The sequence below is a fragment of the Aedes albopictus genome, chromosome 2 (assembly GCF_035046485.1).
Source record: "Aedes albopictus strain Foshan chromosome 2, AalbF5, whole genome shotgun sequence".
NCBI lineage: Eukaryota > Metazoa > Arthropoda > Insecta > Diptera > Culicidae > Aedes > Aedes albopictus.
Window position 1 is genome coordinate 385646734 of NC_085137.1, and position 27371 is coordinate 385674104.

General features: G+C 42.1%; 1 protein-coding gene across 4 annotated transcripts in view; it reads left to right on the plus strand.

Moving 5' to 3' along the window:
- Positions 1-27371, plus strand: part of LOC109400749 (protein vein) — a 261304-nt gene that overhangs the window by 40343 nt on the left and 193590 nt on the right. For all 4 annotated transcript variants that reach the window (XR_009997937.1, XR_009997936.1, XM_062853151.1 and 1 more), the window contains exon 2: positions 18632-20397. Coding sequence is in view for 2 of the 4 variants with exons in the window: in XM_062853151.1 (XP_062709135.1) it covers positions 19101-20397 (1297 nt within the window). In the remaining 2 variants the exon portion in view is untranslated. The remainder of the gene's footprint in view (positions 1-18631; positions 20398-27371) is intronic.

Here is a 27371-nt window from a genome sequence, read left to right on the forward strand (position 1 = left end):
CTTGATTTGGCAAAACAAGTTTCCGGCCATATTGGGGACAACCGGTAGTGTTCCGCAACCGATTACGGTTGCCCCATCGGAAGTGGACAAATGTAAAGGAGAACCAAACCCATAAATTCAACACAATAAATGACTTTTTAGGCAAGCTGATGAACGGTTAACAAGAAAAAAAATCATAGACCATACTTTGGAAAACCAAAAGTGTGCCGAAACCGGTTCCAGGTGCCCCGACGGAAGTTTTAAGTGACCAAATGTAGGAAAGAACCAAACGCTGCGTATAATAACGGCTTCTTCGATAACGCAAAGAACGGTCAGCAAGAAAATAGTCTCAGGCCAGTAGTGTTCCGGAACCTGATTCAAGGGCCTCGCCGGAACTGGCGAAATGCACAAATCAACCAAACCCATACATGCATTACATCAATTTGCGACTTTTTAGGAAAACTGACTAATAATTTGCATGAAACTAGTCTAAGACAACATCAGGGACAATCGGTAAGTGATAAAACGTGAACCGAAAGTGGAAAATGTGAAATTGGACCAAACCTATGCGTGTCGTACCATAAAACCACTTAAAAAAAAATAAATAAAAATACAAAAAAAAAATAAATTTATTCGATAATCTAACATTTTTTTTAGTTTTGTTTAGATTGTATGATTTGTTTTTGAGCACAAATCTTACAGATATTGTGGTGGTACGAATTGATAGCTTGTTCATTTTACGATTGTTGGCTTTCGAGGTTCACTGCGGTTGATCACCAAACGGATCAGGTGGCATAAAACACCAAATTAGAACTGCACGAGGAGCCGCTGCGGCTGTGAGTAACATCACAATATCGTATCATTCGTATTTACAGTGTATTACATTGTGACATTTGATCATTTTGACAGTTACGGGGTTTGACAGTACATCAAATAGCAGCTTTTTTGATAACTTTTTCTTCTTTATGGCTCGACGTTCACAATAGAACTTGGCCTGCCTCTCTTCTACTTAGCGTTCTTTAGAGCACGTCCACAGTTATTAAGTGAAGGGCTTTCCTTGCCTGCCATTGCATGAATTTGTATATTGTGAGGCATGTACAATGATACGCTATGCCCAGGAAGTCGAGAAAATGTTCCCAACCGGAACAGGAATGAAACCCGCCGTTTCCGGATTGTCGATTCATAGCTCTAACTAGGCCAACTGGGGACCCTTTTTTGATAACACGATGATCGATTCGTAAGAACATAGCCTCAGACCATATTTTGGACAACCGGTAGTGTCCCGAAACTAGTTCTGGGTGTCCCACTGGAACTTGGAAGTGGTCAAATGTAAAAGTGATCTGTACCACCCATGTATAAGATAAATCAAATCGTGTTTTTTTAGGTAACCTAATGTACGTTAGCAATGATATTGCCGCAGACTATATTTGGGAGACCCAGTGGTGCTCCGAAACCTGTTCCAGAAAGTAACCAAACGTACCATACGACACACCACATCACGGCTTTTTTAATAACCTGAGGAACGGTTAACCCGTTAAGTTAACCGTTAAGTTAACCGTTAAGTTAACTAGAAAATAGGTTCATATCACATTAGAGACTACCGGTAGGGTTGCTTAACCAGCGCCACGTCGGAACTACAAAAGTAAATAAAATCAATGCAAGCAAAAAATATGTGTAAGAGAACAAAATCTTAACATATTAAACCCACATACAAACAGACGTCTCACTATACTCACTACGTTCTTGTTTTCAACGGTCAATAAAATATAACCCAGAATGTGCAGAAAAAACTTTATCGAAGACCGCAAACTGATCTGTGATTGTGTAAAAATTATATCTTAGCTTGTTAGTATCGTCTTGATATTGATCAGTCCCAATGTTAGTGAAAGTACTCAAGCAGTCAACTGAGAAATCTGATATTATTCAGCTCTGCTTATACGTTGAACACAACGTCGGACTATGTGCCATCAATAAGTTTTAAGTCAATTTAATGATGGCTTTGATAAAATGCTTGCTTTTCTTAAAAAATATCAGGATTCAGGAACAATTTGACTTACGTCAACGGGAAGATCGTGTGAACATATACGACGAGAAAGGCACTATCACCACTAGGTGGATTAATTTGGGTTTTTTTCTCTAAGCAATGGGGGCCAATACGCTCCAAACGACCCAGGTCCGGGTAACAGGGTTCATCCTACTAGCAAAGTAGAACACAGGCCTACACCCCGACCTACTAAACACATTATCATTGCCGCTGAATCCTTCATCTCTCCGGAAACAGCTGCAGCATCGATCATCGATGACACGCTCTTTGGGGAGTCCATTGCCGACCTTACCACTCCCTTTGTCCACGGAAGACGGGCAGAGGGTCGACCACCACGCCCGCGCTCAACTGTTCTGCAAGCATCAAGAACTAATACAGTGTGCAACGCGATTTGACAAGCTGAAGGGTCAGGACCTATCAGCAAACAAAAGAAGGAGTTGCTGACAATGGGGCCTCCACCTGCCCCGACTCTTTCCTGGGATACTTTTTCCAACCGCGGGATTGGATCCAACCCAGTAGACCGACGCACGACAGCAACGCTACCAGGATGTTCTCCCGGGCCACTTTGGGTTTTACTACGGTAGCTTTCGGTACTTAGCACCGTGCCCCAAGCCGGGCCGTCATACCTTAGTATAGAGGAGATGACACTAGCCAGAAGCTTGCACGTACTAGCATATACCGCAGAGCTATTACATATCATCCGGTCACAGTGTCACTAAAGTTGCGGAGATAAGCTTATCGTCGATCGTCACCAAGTGTTTGACGGAGCGTTTCGAAGTGATAGTGCAATCGCCTTGATTACCGCTTGCTGCTCCGACTTCCGCTTATCTACAACCACCACCTCAGTTTTGTGGTCTGCAAATTCTAGTTTCCTGGAGCTTATCTACTCCTCCACAACTGTGATCGAGTGGACTGCAGCCAATTTCACTGCTTCGTTCGATTCACCGTAGACCTCCAGCGCAATGTCGACAGGAAAGCCGACGATCTCCACTCCCACAACTTCAACCGCAACACCTCGTCGTACATCACATTCCATAACACCGGACCCAGGATAGAAGCTTGCGGGACTCCTGAGGTTATGTGAAAGCATTTCCGTGAAGTAGAACTCGATTCTGGAAGTAACTTCCGAGAATCTTGTACAGGTATCCGGGCATCCCCAGACTCCGGGTATCTTACGCTGGATCGCTATCTCGGCGGTTTTTGTAACGGACAGGATAGTGTCTACGGTCGACCTTCCCTTCCGGGAGTCAAACTGGCTGCTCGATAAACCATTTACACCCTCGGTGTACCTCAACATTATATTGAGGATGATATTTTTGAGCACCTTCTCCGCTGAGTCAATCAAGCATATTGGTCTTATGCCGATGGGTCTCCGGGTGGTTTCCCCGCCTTTGCCTATAGAATTAGGCTCTGCCTTTTCCAAACTTCTGAGAAATCTCCCTCGTCCAGACATTTCAGCATAGCAGACCTGTACATCTCGAGAGCCTCTGCAATATCTACTTTTAAGGCCAGGTTCGGAGCTCCGTCAGGACCTGGGGCCTTACCTACGCTAAGGGACTTTGCTATCCACGCAAGTATTCATCGGTGACCCTCTCCTCATCGCCAGCCTTTCGCTACCCTTTCGTCGAAGTTTGGTGTCTTCCACCTGCGAGGGCTTGGCCTTGGCCTAGCCGCTTCTTCCTCTATCCGCTGCCTCAGGATAGAGGAAGGACTACAAAAAGTAACGTCGATTATCGACTACGGTGCGACTACGGTGCGACTACGGTGCGACTAAAGGTACTCTTGGTACCGACATTAGACAGATCGACATCTAGTATGGCCTGTGTGTCTAGCAGGATCTGACCCCGCTGGTTCGTGACACAGCTTTCCTAGTCCACGGCCCAGGCATTCAAGTCACCCGCTATTACCACTGGCCTTCGTCCTGTTAGCACGGTCGTCACACCTGCGTGAACTGCTCGATCGGCCACCGCGGAGGCGCAAAACTGCTACAGAAGAAGACCCCGCTTACTTTGGCGACCACAAAGCCCTCGTAAGTAGTAGACACTAACTCCTGGAGGGGTTATGCTCACTTCGGCTTTCTGGAAGGCCGGGCACCTTGGACCACTTGTTGGTTGCCTGTTGATCACGGATTTCCCAGTACAAATCATACAGATGGGTGGACTCTTGCAGCCTTGTGCCTTATGACCGTTTACGCCTGTCAGGGTCTTTGCAGTCCCACGACTTGTGTCCTAGTTCCAGACACCTAAAGCAAGCCTCCGGTGGCTCGTGGAATGTCAGGTGACATACGCACCAGCCTACCTTTATCCGCCCTACTTTAACGGACTGCTTGACTATCTGCTTGACTATCTGTGTCCCTGCTGGCCCCTTCCATAACCCAACGGCTGCGGTGGTCACCTGCACATCGCACTGTTGCTGCAGTGCCGTGAAGACAAGCGTAAAGAGCTCTTCCACTTTGGTGACCTCGTCTAGGTCTTTGACCTTCAGAGTCGCCTCATGTGTGAGAGTCCTCACCTCTACTCCCTCGCCAAGGACTTCTTCTGCCAGCCTCTTGTAGGCGGCGCCCTTGCGCTCCTTATCGCGCTTCAGCTCCAGGATCATCTCGGCCGTACGAGTACGTCTATTACTACGCACGTCCGCTCCCAGACCTTCGAGCTTGGCGTCGCTTCGCATCGCCTTCAAGACGTCCGAGTACTTGGACTGTTCCGTCTTGATGACGAGCGCGTCGCCTTTCTCGCGCTTGGCACCTCCTCTCCTGCGCTTAGCGTCCTGCTTTCCTACTGGCGGTTCCGTCTTCCTCTTCTTCCGCTCCACCTTAGTCCAAGGAGGGTCCTCCCCTTGCAAGGTCTTGGTTCGTCCTACTCTGCGGCTGCTGAGGGCTTACCATTGATCGCAACCGTTTGTTTCCATCATTCCGGGGCGGACCAGCCTTTTCAGGCCTACTCTTCTCAGCTTTTCGGGAACCCTGGCTGGGGTCCGACTTACCGCTTGTCACGATCATTCGCATCCACCACTTTTTAGGACTACCTGCGAAAGAGAAGGACTCCGTTTGGGTAAACTTTGAAACTTTCTCTTACACAGGTTCCGCCGCTGCTGCATTCAACATCGCGAGTACCGCGTGTTCCTGCTTGACTGCTTTCATCAACACACGAAGTCGATACAAGGCCGTTTTCAGGTCCTTGCTGATGTTTGACTTGGTGGACGCAAAGTCGATTGTTTTGCGAAGCTGCTGCTCAGCCACTTCAATTGCGGGCAGTCCTTTCTTTTCTTGGCTGCCCTTAGCAGCCACGCTCCATCCATTATCTCCACTGGAACTAATGTTGTACACCTGTAATGATGCATTTGATACACTGTTTCCAAACTAAAATAGAATGAGAACAATAAGACTGAAGCATCTGTGCAAGTCTAATGTATGCCTTTCAAACATGTTCACGAGCAAAGCATGCTCTCAGTAATAAATGAGGAAGTGTTCATAGAACACGTAGATGAGGCTGTATCTCAGTATAAATGTATCGCTCGAAATAATAAGAATAAGATAAGTATTATATTCCCCCTCAATCAACGAAAAACAATCAAAATCAACCATCTCGCACAGTACCAAATTGGAGCGACGAGTACATGCACCACGAACCCCACCAACAACGCAACGGCTCGAGGTCGACGTTCTGCCAAGTTGGTTTACCAGCGTTTTCATTTTTTTTTTCGCCCAAAATTTTGGCGTAGTTTCATGCTCTGCTTGTTTCAGTGATGCCGGCCGACAACCGACCGGCGGAGGCGCACCACCACTCCATTCAATTCGTATGTACTACCATTTGAACAATCATTGCTGGCCCCACCGCAGCTCAGTGGCGGTCGTTTGGTGTGCGGGTCAATTCCGAAATACGCCAAGCATGCAACAACACTGGCTGACTGACTGAGTGAGCGACTACACAGTACACAACCGCAGAGGGAATTGTTGTACTTTTCGCCAAATTTTGAATGTGAATTGAATTCGAAGGGGGGAAAGAGGGCGAGGGAGCCATTGGAGATACAGCGAAGAGGGTAGAATATGGAGCGTTCTCGTATTCTCGTCTCGTTTCGCGTGTCTGCGTCACAAAGGAAACGTCTCAATAAAGTTAATTAATCTCGTTCGTATACATACATATGTGTGTATCAGTTCGGGGCGCAAATTAATTAATAGCGTAATTAATTTAGCAACTAATTGACGACCGGTCGGAACTGAGAGGTCGACGAGTTGAAGTTTTATGTGGTTGAGATGAGATATATTTTATGGACGGCGTCTCAGGCGAATTTTTATCATTTTTGAAAGCCTTGAACATATCCTAAAGAAAATTTTTCATTATGGCAAATTTAACAGGCAAGTATTAACGACAACACATTGCGGTACGAGAATATGACATTAAAATTCCTACAACACTAACCGTCTCACCTTCTCGCCAATGTTGACACGTCGTACCTTAATCAATTACGAATGGAAATCAGATTAACACCGATGCGCACAAATGTGATAATTGCAGGCTGGCATTTGTGCTGACCGTAGGAAAGGGAATGTGTTCTTCTAAAATAACAATTCTATAAAACAGTATTTTCTAGAATTTTTGCAGCTTTTCGCCTACTTAACGCTGGAAAAATATTATTTCAAACCATTTTTTAAACTATGAAACAGAGTTAAGGTTGTAATCAGACTTGTTCTAGCTTTTTTATTTCATTTTTCACTAGGAGTGCAGCATATTTCGGCACCAACATTTCAAAAGGGCGTAACTGCATTTTGAAACAAACCACTCTTTCACATCTGTGGGTCATATTTAAAGTTTCCCACGAAATTCACAAACATTACTAGACAGAGAAATTGCTCTTCTTTCCTATACTGGCGGTGATTTGCATGGCGGCATTGAAATACGATCCACAGATGTGAAAGAGGGGTTTGTTTCAAAATGCAGTTACGCCCTTTTGAAATGTTGGTGCCGATTTCTCAGATTTTCATGAAACTTTTTCCACAGGCAGGGATCAACCAGGGTCACCTATTTTCCTAAAAAACCCAGTTGGAATTTTTTGTTTTACCCTGACACTACTTACTTTGAGAAAGCATAACTCAAGAACGAAGCATCGTAGAAACAAAGTTTTTTGAGAAAATGAGAGCAAATTTTCTCAGGAATCCAAAAAATATGAACTGGAAAAAGTTTTCCACAAAATTTTCCACCGTTGAGAAAATTCATAGAGAAAAGCCGGAATATTTTTTGAGAAGGTTATTTCATAAGCTTTAATCTCTGAAATTTTTGGAATGCACTTTTCTTTCGATTTTGAGTTATGGCCAATTTTGTGAAAAATGACCATAGAATATAGGATTATATGGTAATTTTTTACAAAATTGGCCATAACTCTGGAATGAAAAAAAAAAGCGATTGAAGCTTATGAAATTACCTTCTAAAAATATTTTATTAAAAATTTTCTGCGAGCGCAGGCATGGTTTTCCAGCTTTTCTCTATGAATTTTCTCAACGGTGGAAAATTATGTGGACAACTTTTTCCACTTCATATTTTTTTGGATTTCTGAGAAAATTTGCTTTCATTTTATTAAAAAAGCTTTTTTTCTACAATGCTTCGCCTTTGAGTTATGATTTTTCAAAAAAAAGGCTTATATGGCACATTTGGACAATTTTCACAAAAATTGCCCATAACTCAGAAACGAAAAAAGTGCATTCCAAATATTTTAGCGATTAAATCTTATGAAATAATCTTCTTGAAAATATTTTTTGAAAATTTTCCATGAGTTGGGGCACAGTTTTTTCGGCTTTTCTTTACGAGTTTTCTCAACTGTGAAAAATATTGTGGAAAACTTTTTCCAGTTCATTTTTTTTTTGATTCCTGAGAAAATGTTCTTTCATTTTCTTACAAAAAACTTTGTTTCTACGATTCTTCGTTCTTGAGTTATGATTTTTTAAAGTAAGTAGTTTTAGGGGAAACCAAAAACTTCCACCTAAGTTTTTTAGGAAAACAGGGGGCTCTGAATTCTTGTGATTTTTTTATGCATATATCCATGAACCCTGCCTGTGGAAAAAGTTTCATGAAAATCTGAGATCCTTCGGCCCAAACCTGTAGGGTAACAGAATAATCTCCGCGACTGAAGAGATCTATCGTATTCTTCAAGTTTTTTCAACATAGGGTAAAATTAAACTTAATCTAGGTTTATTTTATGTAAGCGTGCAAAAACTTGCAAAAACTATGAAGTTTAATATAGAGATAAGTTGCATGTTCGCAAATTACTTTTGCGTATAAAGAAAAAGCGTTTTTTTTTACAAACACTTATAACGACCTGCCCATAAACTATTTGAAGTGGGGTTATGGTTGGGTTAACTGATCAAAGCCTACGCTTCATACAAAATTTGAAAATTTTGTATTAACAAAGCTACGAAGAGGTGGGAAGGGTCAGATATGACCAAAATGGATCGGGCATTAACTAGTTGAATCCCCTAGAACGCTTCACAGTACAAAAGTGTTACATCGAGTTTGCTGGAATATAACGGCCTCCATCGTTTTTAACACAGTTCTCCATCTGATTGTAAATTTACAGATTGTCTCCAGTATCTTATTTGCAACTTTGCGTGCAAGAAATTTACGTCAAGTGTAGTTTTCAGAATTTCTTTCTGGGTACGGCAACATCCTTGAAACTCTCTGAAACATCCCTTACACTCTTGTAATTCCCTGGAAACTGCTGGAACATCCCTTTAACGCTCCTGTAATGTCCTTGAAACTTCCAGCAACCCCCAGGAACGCCTTTTTTAGTTCTTTATATTTATTAGTGAATTTTGCTTAAGGCAAAACAAGATGCATTTCCTCTTTATTTTTAAGTTTTTGATATTTTTTCCAAATAATGCATACTCATTTATATGAAAGATCAGAGTATTTCCTGAATTTTATTCCTAGTGGAAAATGTTTTTCGTTTTTTACAAAAAAAAACGGTGTTTGAAAAAAAGAAAAAAAATAATTTAAGAAACTACCCTAATCCTTTCTCTAAAGACGTATGAAAACCGATTTTGAAAATATAGCCCAAAACCAAAAATTGAGAAAACGCATCCAGTTTCACCTTGAGGACTAATTTTTCACAGGACCATCCAAAAAATACGTAGCATTTTGAGGCGAAACTGGACACATTTCCTCTTTTTTTGGTTTTTTTTTACCAATTTTTCAAAAACCATATTTTTTTTTAAATTTCATTCAAAATTGGTTTCCTTAAAACTGAAAAAACATTTTCCAACTGAAAAAAAACAGGACCTTAATCCTTCCTCTAATTGTGTAGAAAACCGATTTTGAAAATATTGCTTCGTTATTTAATAAAAAAAAATCAAAAACCAAAAGGTGAAGAAGTGCTTCCAGTTTCGCCTTAAGGGGAAGGAGGAAGTATAAAAAAAATGTGATAAGCTTTTCTACTGCTAATTCTACATCGACTCACCAGCACGAATACGAATCTAGACAACTTTTATTCCGATTTGGATGGCAGATCGGGAGAAAAGGATGGTGGTGGAGTGCATTTAGTTCACCACTGGACTATCGCACTAGTTTTCAAGAGTGCGAAAACGCACATAAAAGTGCGCGATTGCATCCAATCGATTCAGTGTCTTTAGAGCACTTATTTAGCTTGCATCGAATATTGGGCCAAAATCTGCATTTAAAAAGCACATTTAAACAGCAAAGGTGCATATACGGCTGATTTTTGTTTAATGATCTGCTGTAAAGGCGCATTTTAATTGCTTATTGATTATTTGGGCTGTTACTGCACTCGTGTACGTGCGCAGACGTTGCAACTCACAACCATTGCTGAGTTACTGGCTGCGCAGGTTCAACCTCCTCACTCTTTACTTCCCACTGATCATTCCTTACAGCTCTTTCCTCTCTCTTCACTGCTCAGTCCAAATCTGCCTCTTTTCAATCCTCACAGCTCATTTTTCATTATTCACTTCACACTGCTTCAACCTTCTCACTGTTCATTCCTTACTGCTTAATGCGGTCTGCTCAGCAATCCCTGATGCTTTCATACACCTTTACTTTTCACTGCACATTCCTCACTATTCTCTTTTCACCCTTAACTCGCTCTTAACTCCACACTATTCACTCCTCACTCTTTACTATTCATTGCCTACAGCCCAGTCAACACATGATAGCATATGATGTTGAATAGGATGCAAAAATGGAAGTGATATACGCACAATTTACACGCGGTTAAATGGAAGCGTGTACGCATATGGCCTCCACTTTTGCATCTTTTTCAGCATTACATAAGACTTTGTGATAGTTGGGAGCTTACTAACTACAGCATACTCCTCAGTAGGTCGACTCTAGCTCACTCCTTACTACACAGCTCAAACTCCTAACTTTTCACTCTACATTGCTCCCTTCTTAGAGCTCCACACTTTTTACTCCTGGCTGGTTACTCCTCGCAGTCTTTCACTACTCGCTGCTTACTTCTTTATCTTATTTGCTCATCTCTCATTTCTTATGATTTGTGGAAACAGCTTCTAATTGTGTATAAATTGAACACTTCGCCACTACTCAACATCTTATGCGATCGTTTGTTGGCAGGAAAATTGACTTGAAACTGTTTTCAAAGTGTTTTTGTTTAGGAGATAAGGTAAGAAAAAAGGAAAAGCTTGATTGGACAATGCTCCTAAGTCATCGAAATTTACTTCTGCGGCTTTTTAGAAATGTAACCAGAATGGATTGTCACAAAGAAACATTTTATAACAAGATCCATGTCAATGTGCTCATTATAGAATTATTTACAAATATCTTGGCACCTATAGTGGACCCACCATTTGATTTCCATGTTATCTGCCTCGCTGCCGGCGGTGCCTATAGTAGACTCTTGTGTTGTGAATGTGCCTATAGTGGACCCTTTTGAGTGTTCACGTTCGTTAAATAGTTAAAATAACACAGCGCAACATTTTTTGTCTCAAGAGCAAACTTATTTGTCTCCGAAGGTTTTTGGGCCGCAGAATCCAAATCCGGGCTCAGATTGAATCGATGATACTTCCATACAAATAGCGATTTTTCAATAATTGAATAATACCTCAAGCAGTCCTCAACACCAATCCAATAACTCGTTGAGGTATTATATCAATACCTACAAAATACCAAAATAAGTTATTTTCTATACCTGGATAACCGACCAATACCTAGACTTGTTATGATACCTGGCTTTAGTATGCTCCAGTTATGTGTCAGTTATTCATTCCTGCTCGTGATCCCACTCGGTCCATGGCTGTTTGTCTCCAGTTCCGCACTCTGCGTAGGGTCCGCAGATCGTCCTCCACTTGGTCGACCTACCTAGCTCGCTGCGCTCCACGTCTTCTTGTACCGGTTGGATGACTCGAGAACCATTTTAGTCGGGTTGTTATCCGACATCCTGATGACGTGACCCGCCCACCATAGCTTCCCGATTTTCGCGGTATGGACGATGGTTGGTTCTCTCATCAGCTAATACAGCTCGTGGATATGCTGCACTTATGTGTCAGTTATTCATTCCTGCTTGCGCCTGTTACCCAAGCAGAAATGAATAATTGACACATAAGTGTACCGCGAAGGTAAGGAAGAGAGAGAATGAGTTTTTAGTGGGTCGATTTCTACATAACCCGAGGAACTTTTGGGTATCTGATCAGCAAATTTTCTGATTCTATAAAATAACACCTATCGGAAAAAATCAATATCGTCAAAAAGTAACTTGAGAGGCCTGGATTAAGCAGGCAATTGCCCTGGGCCCTCGATCAGCGCTACCTCAAAAAAGATTGTTAGCTAAATTTTTCTTCTGTGAACACACGCAACCTGAGATTGGCAGATTCTAATACAATTGGGTATGAAACATATACAAATATTGTATTAGGGCCTTGAAAATACAAAAATTGGTAGGTGGCAGTATACCAAAAATTGTATTGGCTTCCTAGAATCTGGAAAAGGAAAATTTCGCATGTGTGCGTGTGCTCTGTCGCACTGGTTTCTCATTATTTGTTCTATTTTTAGACTGATCATGGCAGCAGCGGCGGCATCAAATACCAATACATGTTTAAAAAGAAATACGGGCGGCGACGGGAATCGAACCGAGGCACTATCATGATGATACACAGTATCCTGCGCTCTAACTAGCACGGCTATAACTGCACATGAATAGACGAGAGGCTGAAAGCCATCATCATCAACACAAACGTGGCTTGGCGATGGAAGTGATACAGCCGCCACACTGCACAATGGGTCCAGAGCCGTATTTGCGAAGACAAAACTGTTTAAGCTTCAGCTTTAAGTTTTTAGACACATATTAGTCCTGTTCAACGACGCAGGTTGAACTTGCTCGAAGTTGCTGCATCTTGCTCTTACCCATTAGTCAACAAACGGATAAGAGTAGGATGCAGCAACTTCGAGCAAGTTCAACCTACATCATTGAACAGGACTATTGTGTTTTAGAAAGTTTATTTTCAATAGGGTCATCCCTATTATTGTTATGTTAGGGTGGTTCGTCTGGTTAAACTGATTCAAAAATCTGCTTTCTAATAATTTTATTTGCGATGCCATGATGGATGGTGATGGATCGTTTAATTAGAAATTCCACCAATAAACGGCAAATTCTAAATTTCATATATCTCAGGACTCTCACCACTTAGAAAGTTGGTGTCTTCGACAACGTTGTTAAGTGAGTCAAGGGCTTACAGTGATTAGTCCACTAGGCGGCGCTAGTTACACATTTGCAAAATCATTCAAATGATTGATATTTTTTCGTGAAGTAATCAACTAGCTGTAAGTTTGTTTTCTTTGAACGTGTCTAAGTCAAGTCAAAGGTTTTTCAAAGAGCTATGTATTAGTCATAATTGTGCAATGTCGCATTTCATTCGGTTCACTTGATCCAGAGATATAGCAATTAAACGAAGAACACTCAAATATGAACTACTTTATTAGAGTTGCTCCAATTTTATGCAAAGTTATCCAATCGAGCCCAAATTTGTACCGTTTATATCTTACTAGTTGTGCAACTGGCAGGAAAAATTTAAGAATATTTGGTGCATTTTTGAAAAAGTTACAGCTTGCTGAATATATTTGAAATAATAAATAAAAGTTGCATGCTTCAATTAGTTCGTAACTAGCGCCGCCTACTGACAGAACCTTGAACCAATTAGCTAATCAACTGAGCGGCCGTAACCAACCTAACAACATCGCCGAAGACATCAACTTTCTAAGTGATCTGAGTCCTGAGATATTGCGACATTTGCACCCATTTAGACTCGGCTGAAATTCATTATCATCACAGTCGAATTTCGCACACGACTTCGCAGCGGCTGGCATACACAAGTTCCGTTGAGTTCATCACAGGGGCGTCGGATGCACAACAGGTAAACAAAATTAGTTTAATTAGTGTGAAATGTCGCTGGGAAATGATGATTCAGTGGATTCTCAAATTATCACAGTAGTCTAAACATCAACAAGAAACCCAATATATGGAATATAATATTTGTTTAAGTTTTAAAAATTGCCTAAAACATTTTTAGCAAGTTGTATCCTTTTATAAAGTCCACCAAAACTATTCAAATTTTGATTACTTGTTCCTCAAAGAGTTTGATTTAATTGGTGCAAATTTGGGCTTGATTGATTATTCAACTTTATACGAAATTAGAGCCCTTCTATCTATATCTAGTTTTTGACTTCCGTTTATCAAATTACTGTACCTTAGGACTAAGCGAACCGAATTAAATTAAATTTTGAAAGTTTGTGACTAATGTATTGGTCTTGATGTATCGTTGGACTCGACTAAAATATGACCAAAGGCAAAAAAGTTGCAATTTATTGAAAACTTTTCGAAAAGTTCTGATGATTCGAATGTTTTATCCAAGGGCTGAAAGTCTCTTGAATAAAGACAAATCAATCAAATCAATCGAATGTTTTATTTTTGTAAATTTGCTATAACTTTGTAAAACATTCTGATATTGTATAGAGAATAATTATTCAGCAGATTTTTGGATAAGCCACACTTGATTGACCGTAATCATTTCACAATAATGAAAAAAAAAGAAATGACAGAACTTGGCAGAAACATTTTTGTCTTCGTAAATACGACTCTAGACCCATTGTGCACTGAAAAGCCCGCATCCAGCAGGTTGCTGTTTGCAAGTGGAAAATTCCATGTAGACAATAGGACGCGAAGCTCAGCAGCGAAGCGAAAGTTATTTTTAGACGCAACCTGGTTCAACTTCTCGGGTTTGAATGGAGGTGTTTGTGTGTAGTGGTATGGAAGCTATGGAACCGTGTAGCGCATCTTAATACAACGAATGGATTATGATTTATCACATTTTCTGTACGTTTTTAATACATAAATTGGTAGAAAAGGCATATCTCAATTTTTGGTAGCTTTCCTTGTTTTGCGTGCATAGATTGTAATTGTATTCGAGATACATACAATATGCCTATGCCATTGTTGCTAACATTTTCATCAGATGTTATCCTGCTTCTAAATATCCACCATCTTATCATGCCAATATAAGCAAGATAAACTTTTTCAAGTTTTTAGGGGGCCATCAATTAAGTACGTCATGGTCCTAGGAAGGAGGGGGTTTGTGAAAGTGTGATAAGCAATGTATTAAGTATAAGTCAAAAGTTCCCAATCCGGTTAGGGTCGCCAAACTTCTAATCACACCATGCACCATCACACCATGGGGGGTAAGGATGCGATTCCCACTCCGGGCGATGAAATTTTTCATAAGAATAGTTTCTTCTCTGTATCCACTGGTGCATGTTCCGTGTGTCCCTTGCCTAGTGTTAAGTTTCGTACAGTCTGTTCAACCTCTGGCTGAAGACGGTGTCCGTGTCTTTTTTTAACTGCAACTCAAAATGGACTTTCAATCCGCCTGGAAAAGGAACAACAAGACCCTCGCATCCACATAACCGTGCTCAACATTCTACCATGGACTGCTATAGTACGAAAAAGGCAGCCATTGAATACCGTGCCGCGTTGTAGTGTTGAGTAGGACGGAGCGGAAGGAACGATTGGTTCGACGATGAGTGTAGAGAGATTTTGAAAGAGACGAACGCAGCGAGAGTGGTCATGCTGCAGCATGGGACTCGCCAGAACGTGGAACGATATTAACCCTCGAGTGATCGCGCTGTTGTATTTTGTACAACACGATGAAGAAAACACACAAGTTCTATCCGAAGCTCAATGCATCCCACAAAGGTTTCGTGCATGAGCCGAAATGAGCAAGGATAAAGGCGGGAGCATCTTGACAAACGGACGTGAGGTGATCGAAATGTGGAAGCAGCACTACGACAAACACCTGATTGATGCTTGGAGCACAGACATGGAGGACCAACGCAGCTGGGGGAATGACTACGTCAGTGCAGCACAAGCAACAACGAGCCAACTCCCACGTTGAGGGAAGTTGAGGTTACTATCCAGCAGCTCTAGAATAATAAGTCAGCTGGATATCGGAGCTGAACTCATCAATATGAGTCCGGAAAAGTTGGCCATAACCTGCCTGCATCGACTAATAGTCTGGATCTGGGAGTTCGGTCTACCGGAGGTGGGAAGTTGGAGTGGGAGTGCTTTCGAGCGATCACAATTCTGAATGCCGCCTACAAAGTGCTTTCCCATATCATCTTCCTTCGACTTTCACAGGAAAGGTCAGACTGAGAGTAAACACGTCGGTTACGAAGTACATGCTCAAGCGGAACCACGAACTACAAGGCAAGCCTAGGCAGCAATAGACGAGGATACTACCCAGACAACCAGGAATCGCATAAGGATGCACGCTGTACATCGTATAAAGGATTATTTCAAGTCACTATCGCATATCTGTACAGCTGAGGGACAATTTTCATCGCATATGATGTTAGTTTTTGAACTTATTGCGATGTATCTGATAAAATCATATAAGAGTGCAAATTAACTTTTATCATGCATGACAACATCGTAGTAGACGATATTCTGATGTTTTTTTTGTGACGAACTTTGCTCATTCGCAAAAGTGTTCGAGCAAACTCACAAAGTGTCAATTGAATTCGCAAATTTACGTACTGCGATGGTTATACGACTTCGCTTGGTACTTTTCTTATTATGTCAGTTTATCTCACATTGGTGTATAAACTGAATCATATAAAAGTAAAAATAAACTCGTTAAAATGTGCATACAAACTCGCATAAGCTAGAATCGTTAACGTTGGCATATTGCGATGTAATTCGTGATAACAATAATAGAGGTGCTCTTGGAGTGCCAAAAAGCTACAAGAAAGTGAGCAGTCATCATTATGGTGACAAATCAAGTTACAAAGTCATTATTTTTGTTTTGTTTTGTTGACCTGATAATTAACAATGGATTTTGCTAGCAATAGAGGGGTAGTGATAACTGTGCGGGAAATCACGCTTCATCATATTGAGCTCCAGATAGCCTGCCGAACACGTACAACGCAGGGAAATCAAGTGCATTCCAACAAATACTGAGGTGAGTTAGAATGTCATGACAATTAGCCAGTGTGTTTCATAAGTAGTGTTTGGTGTTAAGTGTGAAGTGTGGCTCTATAATCCAATGGTTATTAGTTCGATACTAAGGTGACAACAATTGTTTTTTTTTCGAATATTATAAAGTCGCATAAGATGCCATATAACGTCGTAATAGTGCACACCGTGCATCGCATAAGATATCGCTTCAAGTCATATAGCATTATTATTTTTTCCGTCAATGCACGTATAGCGCCTCCTCTTTTGTACGCATAAGGCACTTTTACTGCATCTTATGCGATGTAACTTTACCGCATAAAAGTACGTATAACATGAACATAAACTTCATTATACGTGCAAATTGGTTGTCTGGGTATTGAGGTGGTAGAGGACTTTGTCTACTTCTGGTCCTTATTAACAGCAGACAACAACTTTAGCCGTGAAATACAAAGGCGTACCATCAGCAGTGGAAGTCGGGCCTACCATGGGCTCCACAAAAATCTGCGGTCGAAAATGATTCACCCATGCACCAAATGCACCATGTACAATAACGCTGATAAGACCGGTGGTTCTCTACGGGTACGAGACCTGGTCTATGCTCGAGGAGGACATGCAAGCACACGATGTGTTTGTGCGTCGGGCACTTAGAACCATCTTTGGCGGTGTGCAGGAGAAAGGCGTAGGCAGGGATGCCATATATTCAGATTTAACTGTATTACATATAAGGATTTTTCAGCATCAATACAGATAGCGTTTATATGAAATACCGATTTTCTATTTGTATGGGATACAGATTCCCAACACAAATTTTGTATAGGGTTCAGATTTTTGAACGAGTGTTACAGAAAATCCACGAACTCAGTGCATTCTACTATGAACCTAGCATCCGGGAAGGTGGCAAAAGCTGAACGGATACGATTGACAGGCCATGTTGTAAGAAAGTCGGATAACAACCCTGCAAAGCTAGTGTTCACAAGAGACAAGAATATTTGGAGTTCAGCATGTAAGGTGGACGGATCAGGTGCAAAATGTGGGACGCGGCCGAGGATGGGGGACTGCAGCCACGAACCAATTGTTGTGACCAAGAATTGTTGCTTCAATTTTAATAAAATAGTAATGAAACGCTAAATAAATGATGAAAATGATGATCTTATTGTATTCAACATATCCAAATGCATAAAAAAATTAAAATCACAAAATTATTTCGTACCGAAAATGTTTACATAACTACTGATGATTAAGCCATTTCAGGGTATGATTGTTCTTTGATTTAAAATTATGAATACTCCACGACTTGAGTAAGTGAATAGATTTCAGTAATGAGGGAGGCCAAGTCTTTTGTGTGACCGCTGAATTCCCAGGCTGTAGCATCTTTACCGAGAGCAACTGCCATGTCTGGTACAGAAATTAATTATGAATTTCGATCATAACTGCACGATAAAATTGCTAATTCCCTCCTTTCTACATCTCCCTCCCCTAGTGCCGCTGCACTGCTGTTGCAGCTAGCGCGTCGTACAGAACAGACTTCGAGCACAAGGCGCTTATGATGACGAACACAACGCTGCTGCTACTAAATAGCTATACAATCATAATCATAACGCCGGACCCAACCAGCGATGTGTAGTTCTCGGGGTGTCTCGTGATGAATGAATGATGGGTGTATCATGCTAATCAGTAATGAAAAAATAACGAGTGCAAAACTAATAATTGCATGTTAAACAAATATTCCGATTGGCATTCCTTTAATTAATAATCTCAGAACACACTTAAATGCGTGAAGCAATAATATTTTGCAATTATGTAACACAGCGTCGAATTCTTTCTTTTCTTCTTTTTGGCATGACACTCTCGTTAGTATTGAGTTGATTCTCAGCTAAAGTTCTTTTACTAGCACTTTAGTTCTGATGTGATGTGATACATTAGAAATTCTTCAATTTTTATTTTTTGATAGAAGTAGAGTTATATTTTTTGGAATACTGAATTAACCTCCAGAATTTCAGAAAAATTTCATACATTTAGTTTTAAACCGGCATTTTATTGAAGCTATGAAAATAAAACCTAAAATAGCATTCAAATTCAAAGATTTAAGTATAAGATCTAATAGCAAAACAAATTACTAATTTATTTATTCTTTTTTCTTGTTTTCAGATTTCCTGAGCATCGATGATCCAGTGTTTACCCAATTGTTAGGATTTCGTTACTAAATCTAAGTTGAATGTTGTATGAAATGTGAGTTAATCGAAAAGTTCTAATTAAGTGAAGCGCGAGTTTAAAATAAGTGCCCATATTCAGTGTGAGTGTTTGATCGTGTAGCACGAGTGGCCCGTGCCAGAAGAAACCATGAAGAAAAGAGTGGACATGCGACACTGTAGGTCAACGAAGAAGTTTAAATTAATATTGAAAACCCACGCTAACCGTTATCGAGAGGCACCTTAGAAAGGGGAAAATACACCGCGTAGGACCTCTCCCTTCGATCAAGAGAGTAGCAAGTCTCTAACCCTCGGCTGCCTCGGAGCCTTCGACGCGAAGGAGTTTGGTCAGGTTTTGGCCCTTCCTCAACGAAGCGGTTGGTGCTTAGGACCTAGGCAGCAACCCCAAAGCCCGAACATCGGACGCGATGTACTTGCGCAAATGGAGTCCCATTAAATATCTCATGTACTTATGGCTAGCGATTCTAGTGTGGATATTCTGTCGGTGTGAGAGTGCCGCTACGATGCACCTGGCGCCAGCTTCCTCCTCATCCTCTTTTCCCCCGTTCTCGTTGTCATACGCCAGTGGCACTAGTAGCAGTAGTAGAACTAGTAGTAGCATCAGTAGTGGTAGTAGCAGTGATAATTTTAGTGCTAGTAGAAATAGTATATCAGAGCTGTTTGCCAACAGAAATCGCCATCGGGTGCCGGCAGCGAGTCCTAGAGGTGATACTAGTGAATTAGTGGACTCCACGAGTCCTTACCAATGGCGGCCATCCACACCGGAATCAACCATCTCATCACAACGGCCCTTGGCCACCCCACACCTTACCAAATTATTCAGCCAAGCTGCCAGTAACGATAACCGACGGTTATCCCCACCCACTTCCGGGGTAACTCCGTCCAGCTATCATCATCCAATCAACTACGCTAATCGTATGCTTCAACAAAATGCCAATAGCCTTCCGTTAGAACAACCGCAGCAGCAACTGCCGAATCTGCCAGCTAGCCTAAGTCAATTTCCTTCGAACCATGATAGTCTCCAGGTTAAGACCAACTACGTCAGCAGTAGTAGTATTAGTAATACGAGTATTAGTGCCGAAAGCGCCATCCTAGCCGAGAAACGATTACAGCAGCAGTGGAAGTTGCGAATGAACCAAAAGCGAGCACGTCGACTAGCTCATCGAAGGCATCTAACCGAGCAGTCTGATGCGTCGACAACCAATCGCAACCGACGGGACTCGGCTCGTGTTCCTCTGCCGGGAGGCTCCCAACAACCTCCTCCTCGGCGAGGACCAGCAGCCGGCCAGGGAGGTCCCGGTGGTCAACCTCGGCGCTACTGCTCGGCGCGGGACCCAGCCACCCTGGCCTTCGACGCCCCCGTAGTCTTCGAGGGCAAGGTCAAATCCATGAGCAGCGATCGGCGGGCCAATTTTTCCGTGACGTTCGAAATCGTGCGGGTGCACAAGAAGCACACCAAGTATCCGCTGGAGATGTTCCAGCAAGTGCGGCTTCAGTTTTCGTTCCGCAACTGGAGCGAGTGCGACATCTACCGGGAAACGTACCGCGAGCGGGGAATCGTGCGCGAAGAACTCGAACAGGGCAAAGTGTACTTTCTGTTTGTGAAGCAGATCGATCTCAGCAACTTTACCATCCTCGGGCAGCCGATCCGCAAGACCAGACGCACCGCCAACGGGGTGATGGAGGGGGTTAAGGACACATATGGTGAGTACTACTTGGAATTTTGTAAAAATTAAATGTTTCAATTTGATGGTTCACAGATCGTGGAATGTTGAATGTTGCATAAATTTTCTTTTTTTGATACTACTTAGGTAGATACACAGCATCGGATAACAACATTACACAATACAGGTCAAACTTGATCATCCGGAGTCGGGATCTGAGGCTTGCCAAACAAATATCTCGCGAACGGATTGCTGTATAAAGTTGAAATTTTGATAAGTTGTAAAACCAACTTTGATTAGTAATCAGTCAAATTTTCAGCTTGGTATAGCATTCCGTTCGCTAGATATGTGCTTGGGAAGGTTCACAACTCGACTCCGGATAATCATATTTTTTGTTAAGTAACCAGAGGTTTGAATGAAAGGGTGTTTCATGAATTGTACAGCTTTCAATTTGCTCAAAACAAATTCTAAAAAGACTCATTGTAAGACTTCTAAAACGATAAGCTCTTTAAGAATTTGTTTTTTTTTTCTGCGAAACAAACATATTTAGTGTGACCCAAGTAACCACGAGGCCGTATATAAGTGCATCAATTTTACCATATATTGATATATAAAATTGTGAATATAATGCTGTATTACTTTAAACTCCTCATTAGGCATATTGCAGCACGTTGACAGCCATTGCTAAAGTAACATAAATGCATGTGCTGTGCACTCTAGCGTGCGCAGCTTTTTCTTTTTTCTCACTCACTCTGGTAAACAAGCACACGAAAGAAACAGATAATAGAGGGGGCACTTTGCTCCCTCTTTTATCTAGCTCTTTCTTGCGTTCAACAAAATGAAAGAGCGAGAAAAAAGAAAAGGCTGCGCACGCAAGTGGCTGTACATTTGCATTTGCACATGTAACATGAAAAACCAAAACAGAAATCTATTTTTAGCACCGTTTCGTTATCGACGGTACTAATGCCCTCACACATGAATGTTTTAACCATTATTTTATGTTGCCGGGTCGGGAGTCGAACCAGAAGTGTTGAAGACCGCTAGATGTGATCCATACGCGCTGGCACCTTGGACCGTTTTTGCTGCAGTGATAACAACAGATATTTCGTTAACTAAAAGGAAACTGTTCTTCTGCCTCAATCATTGCAGTAGCAGGAAAAACGACTATGTCATGTAATCACATTCTGATAAATCGTTGATGAATACATGCATTTTAGAAGATATTTAACCAATATAAGATTATCAATATAAAATTAAAACACCCTTCGCACACTGCTTATATGCTAATTGTGGTTTCCATCATTATTGGCATGTGATAGCAGTCAACAGAAAAGAGAAAAGGTCATCTCTAAAAAAAATTTTGCTGAAAGAAAGTCGTCGATCGGTGGTTCAAACGGGGATTTAGATGGTCGGGGGTCAAACCCGAGTGTTGAAGCTAGAGTTGACCGTAAAGTTGTTCACTCTTCTTGATTTCATTTAATTACCATTAGAGTCAAGCTTTTATAATTGTATTATTAGACTTTCCTTTGCTAGTTTGTACATTGCATTTATTCTGTTTTTGCAGTGTTGAATTATTGAATTATCGCATATTACCCTTTAATGCATCATAACATTGATAATGCCAGTCCAAAGGATTATTGCATGACAAAAGTGGAATTACTGCATTTCGCATTGCAAAGGTTGATATTCAGTCTAATTCGTGCAATGATATATAATGCTTGTGGTTACTTGCGGAATCTCTTGATCAAATTTAAGGCTATTTTTCCTGCAACTCGGAATTTTTTGTAGCTTGTCCAAGAGCGGACACACATTGGCCTCTTTAAAAGCCAGAAAGTTCCGCTAGAAAATTTTGTGGATTAATAGGGTGTATTTTGTCATTGGAAGCAAAACCTCTGGTTTTGGTATGTATCTCGGAATTGCACAACAAACGAATTCCATTTTTCAGTGAGAAACAAGCTATAATACACATCAATATCTGTAAACTTCTACCGTTTAAGGAAGTAAAGTCGAACTGCATTATGATTGTTAAATTTCAGCCTGTTTTTTTGCCTATTGAGTTGTAATACAATACCATCTTTCTCGAGAAATTTCCAATATTTTCAGAATTATCCCTCGAACGCACGATCGTTGTTGTATTTTGTACAACACGTTGAACAACTCTCGCTTTTTGTGTTCAGCATTAGTGTGGTGCTGACAGTGGTGGTTAACCACGCGAGTTACGAAAGGTTATTATCCTATTATAGGTATTCGGTGTTATAATTATAAGCCAAAATTTAAAATATTAGATTATTTGTAACATTTTGCACAATTTTAGAATGCTTCAATAAATAAATGAAAATGTCTATATAACATAAAAAAATAATACAACCGTTTAACCCTAAAATCCCCCCGTGGCTACGCCAGTGCCCAACAATACATGATATGTAAAAGTATATTTTAATAAGTTAATCATAACAAATTATGATATTTATATAGTCTTTGTGATTATTACTAATGGAAGGTATTACTACGATGATACGCAACACCTTCTGTTCGCAAACTCCAAGGGCGCGTTGGTCCTTTGCACGTAGAGTCCATGCTTCGTGCCCATAGAGGATTACCGGTCTAATCATTGTTTTGTAGATAGTTATCTTCGTGTTACGGCGAACTTTGTTCGATCGTAGACTTCTTTTTTTCCATTAGCTTTATTTGGAAGGCTCAAATGTTTAATGAAAAAGAGCCAATAAACTTAATGAACAATTTTTAAATTATTCTAATTACAAATAAAAAATATCAGTAATTTGTTCGCCGGGCGCACAACTTCTAAGGACGTGAATGCTCCTTGGATCCTGATCCTGACGACGCAAACTGGGCTCGCAGCTGACTTGCGTTCTGTTTATTGATTGCTTCTCCGAAGGCCTTCGCCACTTCAGTCAGTTGCTCTATGGCTGCTTTCCGTCATAGTTCCTTCTCTGTAACAGGCTGAAACTCCTCTTCTTCCCTTGATGTTTCTACTTGATCTTCCAACATGTCTTCTTCCAGGACCTCAATGACTTCATCAGACACTTCCGTTGATTGGTCGTGGAGCGGACCTGGTGTGATGGTTAGAACACTTGACTATCACGCCGAGGACCTGGGATCGAATCCCACTCCCGACAAACTCACAAAATGTGAGTTCTTCCTTCGGAAGGGAAGTAAAGCGTGGGTCCCGAGATGAACTAGCCAAGGGCTAAAAATCTCGTTAATACAGATAAAAAAAAAAAAAAAACTTCCGTTGATTCTTGCTCCACCGAAACGGGCCCCTGTTCGGAAACTATCGTTGCATGCGACACCGTCTGTGTCACTTTCTTTTTTCCTTCCACTTCGTTCCTGCGTCGCTGCGGACAGCAATTTTTGCGGTGCCCCACGCCATGGCACAAAAAGCAATCGTCTTTCAATCCGTCATAAAATACTTTACCCATCCGGTCTCCAACGTTGATTGTCGGGGGAATTTCCTTCTCGATGTCCATATATACACCCCTGACTCCTGTGTACATATGGTCGAGTCCAAGGTTTGCGGGAAATTTTTCCCGGATCATCCATTCCACTGCGCCGTAACCTTTGAGGGCCAGCGATAGACTCTCATCGCTTTGTTCTGGAGACAGATCGAATATGCGAACGTAGCGAACATTTCTGCCCGCTATTGTCATTCGCACTTCTACCGAGGTTCCACTCTCATCTCATACTCGAATCTTCTTGGCTCCATATTATTCTCCAGTGCTGTTGTCATCGCATCCAGAGAGGTAAACTTGACGAACAGCGAGCGGTCGTTGGACGTCTTGTAGGCTGATTCCATAGTAGTCAAATTGACGTTCAGCTGCTTCACAAACGTTGCGATTTCAGCCCACGATGGTCATGAACTAAACGCCGGGAATCGAATTTAGACGGTGTTAACAATTGCTCCATTCATTCCGATAATTGATTGACTTTCAACAGTGGTATCCAATACACCACCAGCAACGGCACAGTGTGAACGATCAAGCGAACAAAGCACACTTTTTTTTACCTACTGCGGGGCCGATAGGAACGATATGGCTACCGCAGAGCACATCTGCAGTTGACTGCGCTTGTCGGAGGCAGAAACAGAACTGATCGTAGACTTCTGCGGAGTCCAAAGTAAGCTCGATTTCCTGCCACAATGCGCCTCTGAATTTATCTGCTGATGTCGTTGCCGGTGGTCACCAGTGCTCGAGCCCAAGTACACGATTTCTTCAACAGTCTCGTTTTCGTCACCGTCAATAGAAATAGAAGTTTGGGGTGGCGTGCGCGATAATTCCTCTCTGGAGCCCTTTGCCATCATACACATTGTCTTCGACACATTAATGACTAATCCGATTCGCCTGGCTTCATTCTTTAGTCGGCTATACGTTTCCGCCATCGTCTCAAATTTACGAGCAATAATATCAAAATCATCAGCGAAACCAAGCAGCTGAACGGACTGCGTGAAAATCGTCCTACTCGTGTTTATCACCGCTCTCTAAGGCGATGTTAAACAGCTAGCACGAAAGATCATCGACTTACCGTAGCCCTCTGCGAGATTCGAATGGACTCGAGAGTGTCCCTGATACTTGAACTACGCACATCACTCGATCCATCGTCGCCTTGATCAATCGTATCAGTTTTTTTTGGGAAACCGTATTCATACATAATCTGCCATAGCTGGTCTCGATTGATTGTATCATACGCCGATTCAAAATCGATGAACAAGTGATGTGTTGACACGTTGTATTCGCGGCATTTCTGCAACACCTGGCGGATGGAGAACATCTGGAAGTTTCAACCTCGTTGAGTGATGAAACCCGTGATCGTACTTGTTTTAACGCATTGGGTTTGACCATATTGATAACTATTCTAAAATTAGAAGCCAAAAACTGTGAAAAGTGATCAATTTCACCCGAAATCACGGTACTGGAAATCTTTCGTCCTGCGCACGTACTCCTAGATCTGTTACCACGCCACATTCGGTGCTTGCAACGTCGCCATTGAAGAGCTCACCGTAATACAGCTACCACCTCTCGACCACCTCACGCTCGCTCGTGGGAATATTCCCGTGATTATCTCGGCACATGTCGGCTTGTGGCACAAAACCTCTGCGCGAGCGGTTCAGCTTCTCGTAGAACGTTCGTGTGTCCTTAGCGCGGTACAGCTCTTCTATCGCTTCGCGATCTCGTTTTTCTTGCTGGCGCTTCTTCATCCGGAAGACTGAGTTCTGCCTGTTCCGCGCCTGTTTGTAACGTGCCTCATTCGCTCTCGTACGGTGTTGCAGCATTCTCGCCCATGCTGCATTCTTCTCTTTTTTCAGCTGGTCACATTCGCCGTCGTACCAGTCGTTTCTGTGATTCGGAGTCGCGAAGCCTAGTGCTGTAGCCGAGGTACTACCTAATATGGCGGATCGGATGTCCCTTCAGCCATCTTCAAGTGTAGCTGCGCCAAGCTGCTCTTCCGTTGGTAGGGCCACTGCTAGTTGCTGCGCGTAGTCTTGAGCCACTTCTACGCTACGCAGCTGCTCGATGTTGATCCGCGGCGTTCGACTAACTGTCGAAAGTTTTGAGCACATGCATACAGCGACTAAGAAGTGAACCGAATCTATATTCGCATCCTGTTCTCAGTTCATTGGTGGTGCCACAGTTCTGGTAGCAGGTAGCTGGAGGAAGTTGGCTCATTTCCGTCCTCTGCTGCATTTGCGTAGTCGTTATCTTTGTTGTCGTGGTCTCCTGTAGGGTCAAGTGGGGTAAGATGCCATTTTTCAAACTTTCATCGTTTTCAATGATAATTAGCCTCATTTGTTAGGCTTTCAAAGTGGTAACAGCAACTAGACAATATTTGCTCGTTACTTCAGCAAAAGTATTCACTAAACTATTGCAATTTCATTGATTTTTTGAGATTTTAAAAACTGATTCGTAAAACGGAAGTGGTGCAAAACGACCATCTGCTATGGGGTAAGATGCCACTTCATGAAAACATTCAAAAATTACGTCCGTCACTTTTCGGGCATTTCCGACTCCTTTTCCCCCTCTGTCCCGTTATTTTCGTAAACTCAATAAATGGAGTGTTACCCCCTTCCCCGCAAATTATTTCCTTTTCGAAGGAAAAACTCACATTTTGTGACTTTGTCGGGAGTGGAATTCGATTACAGGTCGTCGGCGTGAAAGTCACGTGCTTTAACGTTGAACCATTCGTCATTAAAATCATCGTCATCATATGCAGGAATAAAGACGGAGGCCTCTTGACGGACGGACGTGAGGTGTTAAGGATGGTATCACAGCTGAACTCATCGAGATAGGCCCAGAATAGCTGGCCACCTGTTTGCATCGGCTGATAGTCAGGATCTGGGAAATCGAACAGCTACCGGAGGAGTAGAAGAAAAGGGTAATCTGCCCCATTCACAAGAAAGGCGACCATTTGGAATGTGAAAACTTCAGGGCGATCACTATTTTGAAAGCTGCCTACAAAAGAGCTATTTCAGATCATCTTCCGTCGTCTGTCACCTAAAACTAATGAGTTCGTGGGAAGTTATCAAGCTGGCTTTATCGACAGCCGGTCGACAACGGACCAGATCTTTACCGTACGGTAAATCCCCCAGAAATGCCGTGGATACCAGGTCCCAATGCATCACCTGTTCATCGACTTCAACTTGGCATACGACAGTATCGAAAACGGCTTTTCTGGGAAGCTGACTAGACTGATTAAAGCAACGATGGACAGTGTGCAAAACTGCGTAAGGGTTTCGGGTAAACTATCCAGTTCATTCGAATCTCGCCGGGGACTGCGACAAGGTGATGGACTCTCATGCCTACTCTTCAACATCGCTCTCGAAGGTGTGATGCGACGAGCCGGGGGAACGATTTTCAGCCAGGGAACGATTTTCACAAAATCCGGTCAATGTGTGTGCTTTGTGGACGACATGGACATTATTGCAAGAACATTTGGAACGGTGCGGTGGAAGAGCTGTACACCTGCCTGAAATGTGAAGCAGCAAAGGTTGGACTGGTGGTG